The sequence below is a fragment of the Rhipicephalus microplus genome, chromosome 2 (assembly GCF_043290135.1).
Source record: "Rhipicephalus microplus isolate Deutch F79 chromosome 2, USDA_Rmic, whole genome shotgun sequence".
NCBI lineage: Eukaryota > Metazoa > Arthropoda > Arachnida > Ixodida > Ixodidae > Rhipicephalus > Rhipicephalus microplus.
The window spans coordinates 220,451,394-220,469,486 of NC_134701.1; the positions used below are offsets into that span (position 1 = coordinate 220,451,394).

General features: G+C 42.6%; 1 protein-coding gene across 1 annotated transcript in view; it reads right to left on the reverse strand.

Annotated features, from left to right (window-relative positions):
* The window catches only part of LOC142774977 (cell adhesion molecule Dscam1-like), a 480,705-nt gene that overhangs the window by 72,264 nt on the left and 390,348 nt on the right, over nucleotides 1–18,093 (reverse strand). The window contains exons 8-13 of the mRNA XM_075876146.1: nucleotides 10,791–11,198; nucleotides 9,810–9,968; nucleotides 8,655–8,942; nucleotides 5,326–5,445; nucleotides 2,075–2,251; nucleotides 746–893 (exon numbers count right to left, since the gene is read on the reverse strand). Of these exons, the coding sequence (XP_075732261.1) occupies nucleotides 746–893; nucleotides 2,075–2,251; nucleotides 5,326–5,445; nucleotides 8,655–8,942; nucleotides 9,810–9,968; nucleotides 10,791–11,198 (1,300 nt within the window). The remainder of the gene's footprint in view (nucleotides 1–745; nucleotides 894–2,074; nucleotides 2,252–5,325; nucleotides 5,446–8,654; nucleotides 8,943–9,809; nucleotides 9,969–10,790; nucleotides 11,199–18,093) is intronic.

Genomic DNA, 18,093 nt, shown 5'->3' on the forward strand with positions numbered 1-18,093 from the left:
GTAATATTGCGATACAAACAGTGCAAGGAAAACAAAAAAAAATTCGGTGCCGCATGTGCATGTTTCACTGTAAATGTTGTCGAAAGACCATAGTCATTTTCTGTCTGGAAAAATGAACAAAACGTTTATTTGATGTTGTGGCCGAGAAAATTGGTGAAATGTATTTTGGAGGCGTTGCGTTGGCGGGTCTTTATTCGTGCAGCGAAGGCGAACGAGTGCATCGAGGCACGTTAGACACGAGCGCTATCTGGCAGTTACCTTCGAAAACGCTTCGAAAACGAAGCAAGGCGTGCGCTCCCTTCTCGGAAGCGATAAGGTGTAGAATGCAAAGCGACGGCAGGTGCCACCACCGGGTTGTCTTAGCAAAGCGATGGAAACACTTGCCTTTTTAGGCTACATAGTCAGCGCAACGTGATAAAATCTGTGGTCCTTGGAATCACTTATGTATGCCTTTTCTAATATAAAGCCACGTATAGAAAATATTGACATGCTGTTATGGTACCTAAAATATGCGCAATTACGGTTTTTGAATTGACAGTCGCACAAGTATGAACGCTGAAACTTGAGCAGTATTGGTGAGTACTGCGGATTGCGTTGGCCGATAGAGGTAGCGGTTGGTTCCATTCGGGGCATCGTTATGGCGGCCTAACAGACAAATATACAGAGAGATAAAAAGACCAACGTTTTTCCGTCTAAGTACCCCCAAAAGACTATCGTCTTTAAAAACCGAGTGCGATAAACTTGCCTTGATATGTAGCGATGGTCGAGGATCATGTTGTCTTTCTTCCAGGATATCGTGAGTGGTTTTTCTCCGAATGCTTCACACACGAGTCGAGCTTGCTCGCCCTTGTTGACACGCAGAGCCTGGTAGCTTACTTTGAAATGCGCGGCCACTGTAGAACAAAAATTATGGGGATGTAAAGCAATCTATGGCACCTCACTGTAATTTCCACACATGGGTGTAAGATTCTACCTGGACTATTTTTGCTGGGTGACTCTTTATTCATGTTAATCTAGCCATATTACTTGTACATCACGTTAACTTGTGTATAAAGAGTTGTGAACGAAGCGGAAATCAATTTTCAAATCCGTATATATAAGTGATTCAGATGCAAAACAACCTTTTGCAGTTAGGAGGGATTTTGTCCGGGCAAGTTTGTGTGGCATTTGCGACGTTAGCCAGCGTGAAAGAGAGACTGAAGACCTGTTGGTCCTGTGGTACTTCTGTCTTTCGTGCAGTTAGTCATGCTGTTTATTTTCGCAACCTGTTGAACGCTATTCTCGACCAAGTAAACCAGCAGATGCGTGTCAAACGAATACAAATGTTCGAAAGTTTTTGGTGCTGCTTTCGATTATCGAAGATCCTGAAAATGAGATAGCGCAATATCTCGCAGACGTGGTGCTTGTGCAAGTCGTTATGAATAAGAGTAACTCACTTCTTTACGGCGGTATTAAAACCTTGTTTCTTCACAACGTCCTAGCGATGAACACAGCTGCGCACACCTCTTACATAATTCAGAGAGATTTCTATTCTTTTAACATTCATTGTAACTAATCTCTATTGAAAACAAACATCTTAGGTGAGAGTCACACATGCCCACAAAAAAGAAACACTTTTTAAGTATGAAGAGCCACCAACCCACACAGGAAAGAAAAAAAAAGACAATGAGAAGTACACGTAATATTTTGCCAGAGATTCGTCTCACATTTATTACGGAAGCGAGCTATCGTCAGTGATTATAGGATCCCTTGTTCGACTCAATTTCAGAGAGTCAAGAATAGAAAACAAAAGATGATATGGGCAGCAGCGAGGTAAAGAGAGTAACGTGCAAAACAGCCGCTTCATTTGCGAAGATGGAAATGTAATCAGTCTGCGAAGAGAGTCGCTGCCGAAATGCCCCGGTTCAAAATTATTTTCGAGGCGAAAAAATAAAACAAAGAAAAGAAACACCGCGAAAAGAAAAGTTAAACGTTGCTAAAGCTAAAGTGGGTCAGCCTAATACCATGGTTCCGGGCACATTCGTTATGGTGGTGCGAGAACGTTTGCAGCCCCACCGTGAACGGAGACACCCACCGTGAACAGAGAGCCGAACGACGGTGCTGATTCCCACGCCGATTCCGTTAGTCGCCTCGCAGAGGTATTGACCAGCGTCCTTGGGCTCGACGTCGTTGATAATGAGAGAACCGTTTTCGAACATCTGCATATGATAATTGCTGATTATGGATTTAAACGCCTTTCCCGCATCGTCTCCTGTGGCATCCGCAGATACGGGAAATGAAAGCGGGCAGGAAAGTAACGGGAATGGTGGTCAGGGTAAGAAGGAAAAAAGAGAGGAAAGAAGAGAGAAAGAGAAAGATTTGATTAGAAACACCGACAAAAAGGATCTTATGTCGCGATTTACGCAACTAAATATCAATAAAGAAGGTAGTGTAAATACAGTCTCTATTGAGTGTAATTCATTGGTGAACGAAAAAATTAACACAGACAAACAGAGATGTTTAGTTTTACCTTGTTGCTTATTGTTTTAGCACGTGAATATCTTAGGCCTTTGAAGATTCCCAAGTGCATGTCGTTTTTTTTTTTTCGATCATTCACCCCATTTTATTATGTTACAAAGGAGAGGGTGGTGGATGTCGTTCCACAGCGGATGCCTATTGATTGCCGACAGGAGATGAGGGTTATTTGCCTAGATCTTTTTCCTTTTTCTTCTTGTCATAAAAGGCCTCCGTTGTACAACGAGGTCGTATGTGGATGATGCGGCCGAGTCACGCAATTCGTGACGATGTCATCTGGCAAACTAGACCATAACAGCGGCCCCTGTGCAAACCAGCCGCTTCTGGGTGTTCGTGACAACGCTCGTAGAACACCTGCATTGTCTACGAATAGTGATCCCTCTCCCTCTCCTTGCCCTTTTTTATACCTCCCAATTTAGATCATCGTTCTGTCATAATGATGCGCCATGTTAAGCGGAGATAAATGGCCACCCAGCCAGTATCGACAATTGCGTATGCATGACGTGAATGTGTTTTTTTTTCTATATGTACTGCTATTTATTGTAATATTGCGGAGGTTTTTTTTTTTACATCACCCCTGCATATAAGCAGAGCATGCCGCATCGACTGGCTCTGTAAATGGAACAGTTGTGAAACGCATTTGCGTGGCACCAGTCGGCTTGCGCAAAACGTTATTACCGAGTAAATCAATACAGTATAGGACTGCGCTCCGCTCATCCAAACATTTGTCTTAGTGTGCCACAGCACGAGGTCATTTATGATTCATATCGACGCAAATAGAGTTGCGCCAGCTATGTTTTTAGAACCATGCTATCTATGTTCCTGTATCAGTGTTCAATAGCGCCAAAATACTTATTATGCGCCTTTCGTAGCAGCAGGCTTATAACGATATCGATGTTTTAAGATCGAAAAACGGCGATATGATTATGAGAGACGCCGTAAGAGAGGGTTCCGCAAATTTCTACCGTCTGGGGCTCTTTAACGTGCCCCTAAATTTAAGTATACGGGCTTCAAACTTTTTCGGCAGCATCGAAAATGCAACCGCCGCAGCCGGGATTCAATCGCACCACCTTCGGGCAAGCAGTCGAGTGCCATAACTACTGGGCTACCTCGGCGGGGCAGTAGCAGCAAGCTCGTCCCTTGAAACGTACTTACGAAGCATAAACGCCAATTGAAAGCTATTAATTTACTGATATATAGGTCTCCGCTAGTTGAGACGTTGTTGCTATTGTTTAACACACACACACACACACACACACACGCACACACACACACATATATATATATATATATATATATATATATATATATATATATATATATATATATATATATATATATATATATATATATATATATATATATAATTGCACTGCGTTACAGAAGCCTATTTTTTTTAGTTGCAAACTTTCCACTACCAGTTTTCGCATAGATTCGCACATATTTCCCATACAAAAAAGTTAGAAGACGTTTGATCTTCGCCTTCAACTGTAGAAACCGATAACGCATTGGACCCGGGGGTGGGTTTGGGGGGGGGGGGGTGCATTGCATTTCGAATTTCTAGGCTGGCGTCGATTCTGGGTGCATGCTTCAACCATGCCACAAAGCGACGAATGACTGTGCGTGTTAGAGTGGCCGTTTTAAACTATGCGAGAATGCTTACTGCAAGTACAGTTGTGAATTGCCCGATACGCCATAATTATTCCTTTCGCGAATCAGCGAGCGACCCACTACGCATCCGTCAGGCACCATACGAACCTATGTAGCTGTTCACTACGTTGATGCCTCACCTTCTGGTGATGCATAAGTATGTCCGAGTGTTTTGTAATGTGTAGGTCTTTGTAACACCTGCTGGTTGTGGAACTCACGTATATCTTGACACAAGGAACATTTGTACATGTTTGCTACGCCGTATTTATTGCGTTAAGGAAGCTCTTCCTCCAACATGGCATTCATACTGTTTCAATGATAGCCAAAGTTGGGCTAGTTGGCGGTTCATGCTTGGGATGCAGAAACCGCGCAAAAAATATAGACAAGGCCCATATAGGTCTTTGTTTTTTTTTTTTTGCGCTGTTCATACATCCCAATCGTTCTCTTTCTTTTTGTGACGTGGTCCCAAGCAAAAGTGTGAGAATGTGATTGAACACCCGCTTTTCGCGCAAACAAACTGAATTTGACTCTCACTAAAAGCAAATATTTTAGTCTATTTTTGTCTGCTTTGCATCTGTCTCAATTTTTCGTCAAGGACACGTTGATGGTTTTTCGCTCAAAACTAACGACACCGACTCCAACGCCGACGTCGAAGTCGATGCCGCAGTTTTGGCGAAATGAGCTTTTTAACGCTATAGCGTTAAAAATAGATGCAGAATGAAAAACAAAACAAGTCACACAAGATGTATTCATAGTTAAAATTGCATACAACTTCAAAAAAGATGACATCGCGTGACTAATACACAAGTATAGTTTTCATGTAATGATTGATATGTGGTGTTTAACGCCCCAAAACCACCTCATGATTATGAGAGACGCCGTAGTGGAGGGCTCCGGAAATTTCGACCACCTGGGGTTCTTTAACGTGCACCCAAATCTCTGTACACGGGCCTACAACATTTTCGCCTCCATCAGAAATGCAGCCGCCGCCGCCGGGATTTAATACCGCGAATTCGTACGTCCATCTCTCTTCAAGACTTTGTAATATCTTGTAGATAACTTTTGTTCGGTGCGTTGTGGTATGTCCAATCTGGTAAAGGACATGACATCGCTATTACCCGTGATTTTGCACATAGATGCTTGGAACATGGAATGACTCACCGAGGGCTATCTTCCATCGAATGAGTGGTGGTGGATGGCCCTCCGCTTGACAGTCAAAAGTAACCCTCGACCTGACGATGCTGGACTTGTCGCTCGGTTCAATCTTCCATTTCGGCGGTACTGTAAGCGTAGCAGTTTCAAACATAGAGCAACGGAGAGACGCATGTTTGTAAACACATGCAGATTGACCGATATAAATCTTTGGATTGTTATCTTGCCCTGGTGGGTGTAGAAGAAAGATTAATAAGATATAAAAAGAAAACATAGCTACCGTAAGACACAAAGCACATGCTCACTTTCACCGGTGCCTGTAGTACAGGATAAACAACACTTGGCACAGCTACAGTCGTGTACGCAGTGCATCTATTCTGAAGGTTTCCCAGATATTCCCCAGATAACAGACACACTTTGGGGCCTCATTGGCACAATTTCTATCTGTGAAATATGTACTATCTCACAAAAGTGTGGCACAATATATTTCTATGTTTTAAGCGATAACAATCGCACACTATTTTAAATTTGCTTTTAGTTTGACTCCAAGGCTGAGCTGTGTACCCAGGGAAAAAAGTGACAGAAGTGGCATAGGATTCTATTTATGTAAAAAAGATTGTTACGCTGTGCAGAAAATGTCTTACCGCAGCGTTTACCAGACAGATGACATTTCATGAAGTTTGAGACTGGATTACGACCTCTGGCAAGCATTCGATATCATGTGATAAGCAGAAGCCGCTTAATGATGAACACACGTGCATTAATGTCTTTAGAAATGCCAGGAGTAATTGTATTAGCTAAAATTGTATTTAAAATTGAATCAGAAACAGCGAATGTGAATATAGTAATGATATCTGGGGCTTTCCAACCCAAAACCACGATATGGTTTTGAGGGACAACGTAAGATCCGGCAATTTAGACCAATCGGCGTTTTTTAATCTACACTCACATCACACAGCCTCAACCATTCTTCCATATTCACTAGAATGCTACTGCCATGGCTGGTATCAAACTCGCGAACTTCATTGGCGTCAGCAGCTGAACACTGTAACGGTTGATACACCGTAGCGGACAACTGCAGAGGTATGTTCATTAAAATAAATTCTGCTTTAAAAAAAGAAGCCTCAGATTCTCATTCTATCTTATCAGAAAATGAAGAGAGAGCGACGCGTGACAGCTGGTATTGATAATCCCGAAGCTGACACCTTGCCGCAAGCACTGCTGTAAAACAGACTATTTCGCAGAGGTATAAATATAGCTAATTTTGGCATTTCTTTTCTTCAGTGCTCAGGTATAGGTGTGAAACCATCGCATATTGACGTTTAAATGCCACAGTTATTGATAGTATGTTGGAAAGTGCTTAAAGTGCGGTTTTTTGTTAGACTACACATGCTACATGAACGCATATATTACTTAACATAATATTTTTACCATACATAAGCGCACCCAACCGAACCTATTTCATTTACTTATGTGTATCGCAGATACACCAAATTTATGTCGGATTTGGTGTACGTACGTGTTTGTAAAAGAAGTTGATAAGGCCCAGAAAACAAAGGGAGTGTTTTGCAGGAGCTCATAGGGGTAACACCGCATCAGAAGCGAAACATTTTGATCAGTTTATCACTATCTTTTGCTAATGTGTTTTAGAACTACTCTCGCAATCTTTTCATGTAATCTTTTTTTGTGTTTGATGAGCTAAAATAACGAATTGTCGTGGCATACTTCGAACTTGTAGTCTTTGAAGGACAGCGTTGTCTGGGTCTCTGCAAGTTACTTGTTTTTCTGCATCGCCTGCGGAAGCTATATAATGCAAGAAACGTATACAATACTTACACAAAAAACTTCGTGGTTTAGTTCAAACCGGAGATAACACAAACATCATTTGAGTATTATTAACCAGAGCTTTACTTTTGGGCTGTCCGTCACGTAACTCCAATGACCAGCAACGGCCTTCAGCTGTGACCTCATACATATTGCAACAGGTTACATGAAGGCTAGCACTGCTAGAACTAAATTTCCCAAAAAAGTGCTCCACTGGAACTAAGCACCGGCGCAGAACTTCAAGTATTAAGATCGCAAGGGACACGTGCTTCGTTATTCGGGGTTTAAAACCAGGTATATATTTGATTATACATATTGGATTTTGTGGTCCTGCACTCCACTAACACATATTTAATTACTGAACTTCCAAACTCCCTTTTTATGGCTGCGCGACGAAAGGCTTATCAAAGCAGAGTATTAAATTAAGCCAGGGCCACATTTTCAGACAACAAGATATCATCCTACATATCTACTTTTTTTTCCTATGGTAAAACAGCAAGACCTTTATTGAAAAGGCAAGAAAACTGAATGTGAAATATGTTGTTACGCAAAGCATAGTTTTGTAATGCAAATCTGACGACAGCCTCTTAACTGACTCCTGAAAAATTACTGGTAATAGCACTTTTTAAATACACACCACTGAAGATGAAACAAATAAGCAAGGAAACTGCTTTGCATTAAGCTAAATGTAAAGCTGCTCTTACGAAAGAACCACGTACTGAGCACATCTAATCAAAATGAACAAGGAGTAGCGACCGTGGCGCAATCATAATTTCCGAGCTGTCCTTGTAAAAGTAACAATTTCAAGTACAGAATTTCGGCAGTGCTTGACAGGGTGAATTTTGTGAACGTGAACTTTTTATGTGTTTGATGCAGCAGATTTGCTTTCCAAATAAAGTAATCTTCATATTTTGTTCAATTAGAGAGTCGAGCAACGTTCAATATTGTCCAGCTTGTGGTCTCAGTGAGATTCGTTGAAGTCCTGAACAATTTTATTGACAGAGCTCTTTACACTAATACTAACGCCGGGTAGTGCGCAGAGCAATTATCATCATCACTAACAGTGCACGCTTCTTCAGTTAAAAAATGTCTGGTTATATTGTATATATACAATTGTTATAAACTAGGCAATAACAACAAAAAAAGAAAAACCCCTCTTGCCCGATTATGCATATCGTCCAGGCGACTCGAATGCGTGAAGCATCTTTTTCCACATCCTTCCAAATTCGTTTTATCGTTCGCCAAAAACTCTTTGCACCTTGCGTGCTTTTGCATTTCTACCAGGATCGATTCGTCTTCGACCAAACGACTATATCATTTTACGGCTTCATCACATGACGTCACGATGTTGTGCCACATTTCGGATACCTATGATGTCATGATGATGCCATACGATGACGACATCGTGTCATCTTTACTTTTTTGCATCATTCCTGTTAACACCGACCATCCCTTTTCGCGTTTGATGAAGCCTCTAAGGCTTTAGTTTCAACAACGCGCCCACCAGTACTCACCGAACACGACAAGCTCGGCCGTGTGGTTCGTAATTCCGCCGTCGTTCTCAGCGACGCACGTGTAACGGCCGTTGTGCGCACGGCCCACGTCATTGAACACGAGGTTCGAACCGAGGTCTCCCAGCGATGCTTCCTGTATGTTCAGCTGGGTCTTGCTGAAAGGCACGCCATCTTTGAGCCACCATATCTTGATGGGCGTGTCGCCGGAGCGGACCGAACACGTGATCACCACCTGCATTCCTTCGGCAAGCGTCTTGGGAAAGCTGAACGGGTTCAGAACCGTTTTTTCTGCAAAGGGGGTTATCGAAAAGTAGTGTTAGGTCCACGTTTCTCTGTCAGAGGGAAAACACGCAAGGCGAACTACATATTTTACGTCCTTGGAGCCGTACATCCTGCAGCGTTTCTACGTTTTCCTTTCTGCCGCTTGAATCAGAACATAGATATGTGGCCGCCACTTACTCGAATGAGGTGGTGGCCACTATTACCCCCATCATTTTATTTCTGACCTTTTATTACACTCCCATAAAATTTACTTGCAATTTTCTCAACTTTGATGATGATAATTGTATGGCGATGATAGTGATTGAGTTTAATGGGATTCTCTCTTGAATGTTGTAGAGATGAATGGTTATCGAGTTTGTTTCCGTCTTTTTTCGTTTCAATATTGCATTTTATTATCTATTTAGCTCTACCGTTCTATTTATATTTCTCTTTTGCTATTACTTTTATAGAAGCCTCTATTTAAAAGGCAAATTGTTAGGTACGTCTGTAACGACAGTGATTTGATCTACCAATCAATGGAGAGCAGTGTCACCCCACAACCATGGTTGTTACTACACGCTAGTTCAATCTTTCTAAGTAAATGCACGCATGTCAGATGGACAGTGAAAGCCCCGCATTACAAAGCCACAGCTCGGGAGATGAAATCGCGAGTCAATGTACTTGGAATAATATTTGCTTCATTTGTTATTTCTTTTCCGCGCTCACGCTGCATGTGAATTGGTGGGGATGAGGGGCATATGGTGAAAACAACCTGATTTGTTCATTTAATAGTGGTGCCTTGTAACTAAGTGCTCGGATATTTCGTGCAGATCCTGTGTGCGCTTCCCCTCCACCGCAAATCATTATAACAAAGACGAAAATGCCTATACTCACTGATTATCTTCAAGTTGAGATCTTTGCTGTCTTCCTGCTTAGGTGTCGTGGCACGGCATGTGTAAATGCCTTCGTCAGACTCTCGCGTGACATCGGTGATGACAATTGTACCATTTTCAAAGGCACGCTGCCTCTCATTGTGTGGCAGATCCCTCCCGCCTGCGTATTGTACAAGAATGGCAGCAGATAAAGAAAACAGTCAGCGTTTATTTGTTGCGACCGAAGAATTTACCCGAGCAAGGAGACTTTGCTACAATTTGGCTTAGACACTGACCTGCATATTACAGGATGCTACTCCAGGAAGACGTACATGTTGAGGAAACCACGTGCAACGGTTTCTGCAAACCTAAGTTTTTTTTTTCCCTCTGCGATCATTGAAACGTCTTGAACTACATTTCCTTATTTTTGAAAGCTTAGGGTGAATTATTGGGCCTAAGGAGCTCTCTAAAATCGAGATATAGTTGCTCAGCATCGTATGTAACTTGTGTGGTTATTAAACATTTTTTATCCTGCAAGCTTTGCAAATGACGCAGCAAGATTAGGCGTATAGAAATGTTTGTCTTGGTTATAATTGCTTTTGTCTATGTACTTCAACTTTTCCTCAACTCTTTCTGCTGAACAGGTGCGAGTAATGTTTTGAAAACAATGCCTGTTTGTGTACACCGCTCTTAGATACAGAATCCAGTGGCATATATTTGCGTGAATATAGCACTTTGTGATGTTATTTGACAATTTTTGTTGGGCGTCCAGAGCAGCTCTACGCGCGCCCAACTAAAACTGCCTAAATAGAACGCTTCAGTTCAGAGTACCCAAACTGGCTAGCGTACGTAAACCATCGCATCCCTTTGGATTCTCCGTTGGCACGGCTAGGTGTACAATAGAACTCAAGGGTGTGTGTACGCAAACCACTTAGCGCCTCACTACGACTCTCTAATATTTAACTTCGCGAATGAACTTTCACTCAAACGAGTCGTCACCGACCTCTACTCCACGTGACTTTCGGTGCCGGGTGTCCCGTGTAAGGGCAGTGGTACACCAGCGTGGTGCCTGACGTCACGGTCAGGTTGGCCATGGGCCGTACTCGGGGAGGACCGCGGACGTCGATGCGGTCTTCGTGCCACACGGTGCCCAGGTCGTTGGACGCCTCGCACCGGTACATGCCTCCGTCGTCGCGCGTCGACGACGTCACGTTCACGTAGCTGATGACGTCGCCCGCCGAGCTAACGAAGTCGCCGTAGTGCACTCGGTGACTCTCGCCCACCATGCCGCCGTCCAGTGCCCACGTGACACGCGGAAGAGGGTTGCCCGAGGCCACGCAGCGCAGCGAGAATCGCTCGCCGGGATCCACAAGCTTGCGCGCGAACACCGCCTTCAGCTCCGGAGGTATCTCTGTAAAGGCAAACATAGGGGACTTCCGGGTTAATGAATGCCTTCACAAATTGTAGTGATACCAAATAACACAAGCGACACGATGCTGCCTCTTAATTGATTTCTGTTGGTAGCAAAGCTTTAGCTACAGGACAAAGAGGGTGGTTGAAAAGGGATGGTGTTTCCGTTCATACAAAATGCCAAGGAAGAAAGCGAAAGCAACACTCCTCCTCGTAATAAGCTTTCAGTTATTGCAGTCTGGTGGGGGGTAATCACAAATACAAGGTGTTTGCGAAACAAGCAAAGGCACGCTGTGCAGTACTTCAGAATGACATTTTACACCCGCAAGTGCAGTCGGAAGAGTTGCGTAGTGCGTTCCAATCAAAATGTACCATTTAAACTAAATTACATGGCTAAAGACTTTTTTGTGTTATTATTTTTGAGTAATCAAGACAGACTACATTATTCAGAAAGAGAATATAAATTCTAGGTTGAAGGTAAAAAATGATGCAGTGCGAACAGAACGGAGATGCAAGTGCTATATGCGACCACTATCACGTAGTCAAGCGCGCATAAAAGCTGTGACGTCTTGGTCATTGCAACCAGATGAGATTATCAAAACACCACGCCTGATTTGTGAAATTTCCTGAAAAGTTTTCTGTGTTAATTGCTTACTAATTGGAAGGCTATTTCAAGAACGTAGAAATCACATTTGGAACTCGCAATTATGCCAAATGACGGTGAATATCGCTGAGTTAGTATACCCTATTGAAACCCTCTTGATCGACAAAATTTGCACATATATCAATTCACCCACAGGTGCGACCACTCAATGGTTTTTGCAGTAAATAGTAATACCATTCCAATACCCCCCCAAAAAATTTAGCAGCTACAACCAATGGAATCCTCAATCAATGCAGCCCAGAAAAGTGTGTCTCATTTGCGTACATTTCGAGTGTTACAAATCACAATTTGATAACAACCATTGATAATCTACTTTATGGGAACTCAAATAAGGCTTTCAATTATTCGAGCTAGATTGTTTATATTTTGATATATTTATTAATACTTACGTGAACTTGTTTTGCGAATATTACGTCTTATTCTAATGAACCGGACACAATTCATCCGCTGCTAAAGTCTATGACACACCTGCAGAGCATAACATTTCAAGGCGATCTACAAGTTTCCACACCAAGCATGTGTAATTCATGGACTTTCTCGTGAACAAGCGACGCTGTTGTACCGCATAAGAACCGGCTCCGCGTACACCCCGGCCTGGTCATTCAAGACTGGGAGATACACTTCCCCATTCTGTGCCTTCTGCGGTGACATCGGGGATATTGAACATTTCATTTGGTTTTGCCCACAGTTTGATGTGCAAAGAGCAGCGATGATCCGCACCTTGCAAAAAGGCTGTCATAGGCACCGGACAGTTGATGACGCCATCTTTCCTGAAGGACCCGTGGCAACTAGGAGGAACGTGCAATGGATTTTGTTGGTCTTCCTGCGAGACACTGGGCTGTCTGACACGTGGTGACATTTTCCAAATTCAGTAGATGCTCAGGCGGAACAATTGCCGGCCATGCAGGCCAGGCTAACCCCACCTGCTGCAACACCACCACCACCACTACCACCACCACCATAACAAAGTTTTCGGAAATGAAGCAGCGTTTTCTAAAAAAAACATCCAAATAAATTTTCGTTTGTAAATTTAGGCAAGAATTGCTTCCTTACTAATCAGAATACAAATGGTCTTAAGAATGTATGCGACTAAGTATGCTAAATTTAGAAGCATTTTTGATAGTTGTAATCGCAATGAAGAAACATAAAAACAACATACATGCCCTTATAGTGAGCTGTTTTAAAGCACGATCATTTAGACTGCCTCCTTCAGAAGGCGACTGAAAGAAAAAAAATGTGCCAGACAGTGGGGAGACGTGTTATTTTATTAAGCTTAAAACTCACCCATAGCTTCGTCAATACGGGACACAACAACTCCAAGCATCGAAAGGAACGAAGCTGCGCGAGAGAAAAAGGAGCCGTCATTCAACGTAAATAAAGATACATAAATAGAAAGAGAGGAGAGAAGGTTTTGGCGCGGACAAGTGGCAACAGGTTCGTAAAGGGGAGCTCACTGAAGAACACAACTCGTAGCAGCCACTCCCAAAAGGTCCCGACTCTCCTATGTAGGCAAAACTGACACACGCACACACGCCAACAGGGAGTCGTCCAACGCGCCACAAAAGAAACGCATCCAGGCGCCCGCCACGGCGACCCTCTGCGCCGACAGAGGGCAGATCTCGTGCTCCGGCTCTTCCTTTTCCTGCGCCTCAAGACAGACGGTCGCGACAGCACGACATGGGCGGGTGCTCTCTCGCCTGCGAACGCGGAGAACGGGAAAGGGCAGGCGAACGTGTGTGTGTCTCTTTCGAGCTTCTCGCAATGACCAGCGCACCGATCCGAAGATGTTGCACAGGCACCGTCTCTCTTCGCTCTTGCTTCGAGACACGCGTTGCCCGTTACACTAGTCGGTCTCGTTCTTGTTATCCCCCCCCCCCCCCCCCGCCTCACCACGACCACCCGCAACGTTGCGAAAGCTCTCCTTCTAAGGCGAGAGTCACCGTGCATGCCTTCCCCCAAGCTCACGCCTGTCCCTGCTGTCCTTTCTCTCCTCTGCAGAGCATCTTGAGGAAGCGGAGCGCGCAGCGCGACGCCAAATTAACACGGCGGAGGCCAAAGGCCTACGTCGGAGACGTGATTAATGGGCCAGCCAAGCATAGCCGTAAAGTCTGCGTGCCCCTTTCAGGTCTCGCCTTCCTTTCCTCCATCGTTCTCGCAAAGGGGTGGCCGGAGAAGAGAAACAGTGCCGGGGAAAGCAGTGAGTGTGTTCGCAGTGCTGCAGGCCCAGTTATCCCGAAGATTGATATTGCCTCGGTTTCCTTAGCGTTGGGCTTGGCGCGGACAAACAGACACGCCGCGTGGTTCCCGTAGAACGAAACTTGGAAGGGAGTTCGTAAGGGAACGTAAGGAAGGGTAAAGGAAGGGGAGTTTGAGAGAAGGTTTGTGAAAGTAACAAAGCATGACTTGTCTGAGTTCGACTCGGTTTTAGTCTTCGTTCGCATACTTGCTTGTTTTGGTCTGCTTGTTTGCTTGCTAGCTTCCTTTCGCGTTTTGCGTGTGTATCTTTTATTTTTATTTTGTTTAAAACTAATAAGAGTATTAAAGTTGGAAAGCAAAACGGGCGGCACCAGTCTGAAGGAGCCCATGAAACGCCAGAGTAGCGTCGAATGAGCCGGTCTGGGTGATGTTACAGTGAGAGGCTGGCGAAATAAGAAGAGGTTCAAACGCCTAAAAGGCACTGAATGTAATTTACCCAAAGTATCGGTTCATTCATCTTCTCGGATTCTCACCCAAACGCTGGATTATATATAGTTCGTACCAAACGGTCATGTTTCAGGTAATGTTCTTGAACTAATAAATTGGCCAGACAGCTCAATTTCAAACCCGAAACCTAAACTTTTGAATGCATGGCAACTGTAGATTTTTTCACAGTCACAGAGTGCAGTTAACAAGCGGTGGCGAAGTAGAGAAAGTACTAGATTTTATATACCTGTCTTGCTTGAGCTGTAATGTCACTGCTGCCACCACTAGAAGTCACCACATGTCCTCACGATGACTCTGAATCACACTGAATGTTGTAGATGTAGATGTAGATGCGTAATTTTTTGGCTCACACCCACTCTTGGGTATTGGCTAAGAAAGGGTAGCTTAAAAAAGGAATATATACATATATAAATTCTGCATTATAAAAAAATGAGAATTTGGGGAGTGTTTCTGCTACACAAAGTAAATCGTCATCTACTTTCACATTCATTTTTTGTTTATTTTTCTTCTATTTTTTACCATTTTTATAGCAACTGCACTTTATTTTATCTCTTTCGTGCTGTGCATTTTTTCTACATAGAATTTGCGCCAATTTGTTTTATTATGTATCATTCTTCTGCCTTCCGTACAAGTGTTGTATTACTTGTTCCTAAATTGAGGTTCCAGGATCTTTTCTATTTTTTATATATTTTATTATTATAATTTTCAAATTTATTTCTTTTCGACGTGTTTTTTTTTGCTCGCGACTTGCCTGACTTGTATTCAATCAATACAATACCACTAGGAGGTCACCTTGACAGTGTTTACTTCGGGACCTGCTCCTGTAATACTTATTAACCATGTTACTCGTATTTTCATGATGTTGCAATAAACTTTAATAAGTAATCGCAATAAACAATAAACTTCGATTACTTTCCTCGCACTATCACCGTGGTTCCGGTAGATCGCGGTCGCGAACGGCGCAAGCGTTATCAGTGTGGCATAGTATTACTCACAGAAAAGTGGCCAGCACCGGGTTTTCAAGAAAGAAAATGGAGCAAATCAGATGACGATTATTGTTGTGTAGCAGAGCTACTTCCCATAAATTTCATTTTTTCCTAGAGTGTAGCGAAAAGAATGATTTCTCGTTTATTACAACAAAAATATTTTCATTTTTTTTTGTAAATTATTCTTGAAAAACACAGGTAAAGGAGTTCCTGTTGAAATAGGCAATGATGATTGATATTGAAAATTTTCTCTGTAGCATACTTTGAGTATCTGGGAACCTTTGGTATGAATGTTACTGAGTAAATCTCATCGACTGTTCAAAAATCTTTCACGGCCTCGCCTACTGTGCCCAAGGGTATACATGTCCACGTAGGGATAGTAAACTTGACATTGTCAAATTTATTCCGAAATTTCGTAACGGTGTCTTTAGACACATCGTTGTTAATCTTGAACATTTTCCAACTAGAGCTCGGGAAGTGTACTAAAGTTTTCCTTCTCCTCAAAAATAGGAACGTGGGGAGGGAGCCAAACCTGCTCATAATAAATAAAAATTTAATGGAGAAATACAACAGTGTAACTTGGTGATTAAAACTTCCAGACTTTTGTTATGACATGAGGAAGTTTCTCAGGGTGTGATTAGATCGTCGCAACTCAGAGAGTGCCTGAAAGATAGTGTAGAGGATTCTCGCATCACCATTTGCCTACGAAATGAAGTCACTACTATAAAAGCTGTTATAAGGGTAATATTGATCAATGACATACTTTGGACGCAGATAACACACACAAAAAGTAAAGGAACACTCAACGACAAGCACAAGCGGTGTTTCCACTTGGGCTTGTGTTACTTGCGGCCAAAGCATGTCATTAAACAAGTACCAACTAGGCCAACAATAAGTATCGTTATAATATCGATACCTGGTCCGTCTAACACCATTTTCGCTATTGCAGCAGCTGTTTCATTCAGCGTTATGCCTCTATGCACAGCCACCCTTACTAGTCATTCCTGAGTTAAGTGGTTAGGTACTACACAATGGAATTCATTCAATGCTTTCGAGTCACCGTAAGCCGCCAGCGCACTGCAGACCGATAACTAGTCTGTCATTACTACGGTAGAATTTATTCATGTTATTTTTTTGAAGGACCAATACTACAGCTGAAAAATCTGCAAAGAAGATAAGCGCGAAACCAACAATTCGAAGAAAAAATGACCAGTCTAGTACAGAGCACGATGTACCAATGCCACTATTTTTATCCCTCTATGAAGCGCAACCGCAAGGATGACATTTGCTTGCATTCTCCGTAGGTAATCCTGTAAAGTAGCTCGTAACATATTACTCGTTAGGTGTTCAGCACTATTACAGAAAATGTCATTGAAGTTTACTTGAACCAAACTTATCGAGTTACAAAGCAGAATAGCCTCCCTAATTTTTGTGGACACTGGATCAAGCAGAGGTTGTAATAATTTTACTTGAGGTGTGAAATTTAGGCCAATGACAATGAAAAAAAAATTAACCCAGTCGTGCCATAAAAACTGTTTCTTTATGCCTAAAAGAATTGAAATGCCCTGAATGATATTTGTACAGCCAATATTCTGTATCTGGTAACCAGTGGGGGAATTCTAGCTTCCATATATAAAACATTATTTACTACAGGTTGAGGTATCTCAGAGCACATGCGCAGTTATTCAGAAAAGCAAAAGGACGCAGCTAATGGGCAGGTGCCGTTGAGTATAAAACACGCATCCAAGTTGTAGAACCAGTCTCAAATACATGCAGTAGAGTGATAATAACGTGGCTTTGTTCATTATTGATCACTTTTTGCTTATACTCCATAATATGCGAACTGCCCGGACACCCTTTTCTTCAAGATATTCAATGTGGTTCGCCATAAAACAGAGCTGTCATGTATCACTCCTACATATTTGATGCTTTGAACTTGTGGAATGATTTCAGTTCTGTATGAGAGAGATATATGTACTGGGTCTTTTATAGGCAATACTAATATAGCACACCTGTTCTCGTTTTCGTTTAGAGAAAGATGAATGCATCAATCCAAAGTTTCATTTCAGATAAGTGCATTTGGAGGTTTTGAGAGAAAGCGTGAACGTCATTAGCCAATGAAAAAAAAAACGCGATTTCATTAGCAGACAGATACGTCTGGACATTCTCATTATATGAGATCAAGAGTAACAAAATATTGGCAGAACCAGGTACAAAACAGCGTCTTGAAGAACCCCCTTTTTGTGTTCACAAGTACTTGATGAAACACCATGTTGCGAACAATAAGTTTTCTATTGTCTAAAAATTGCGTAATCTACGCTTCTAAATAACGCGAGAAATTAATTTTTCTCAGACGACTGACTAGTGCGCTGTTTTCAACATAATCATATGCTTTTTTGATGTCCAGGGTAACTAGAGCTGCGTATTTCCCTTGACGCCACGCAAAATGTATCCGACTCTTGAGGTCAATGTGCGCTTGCCATATGAAACATCCCTGCCTGAATTCAATCCAATTTCATTATGGAAACATGCACTACTGTTTC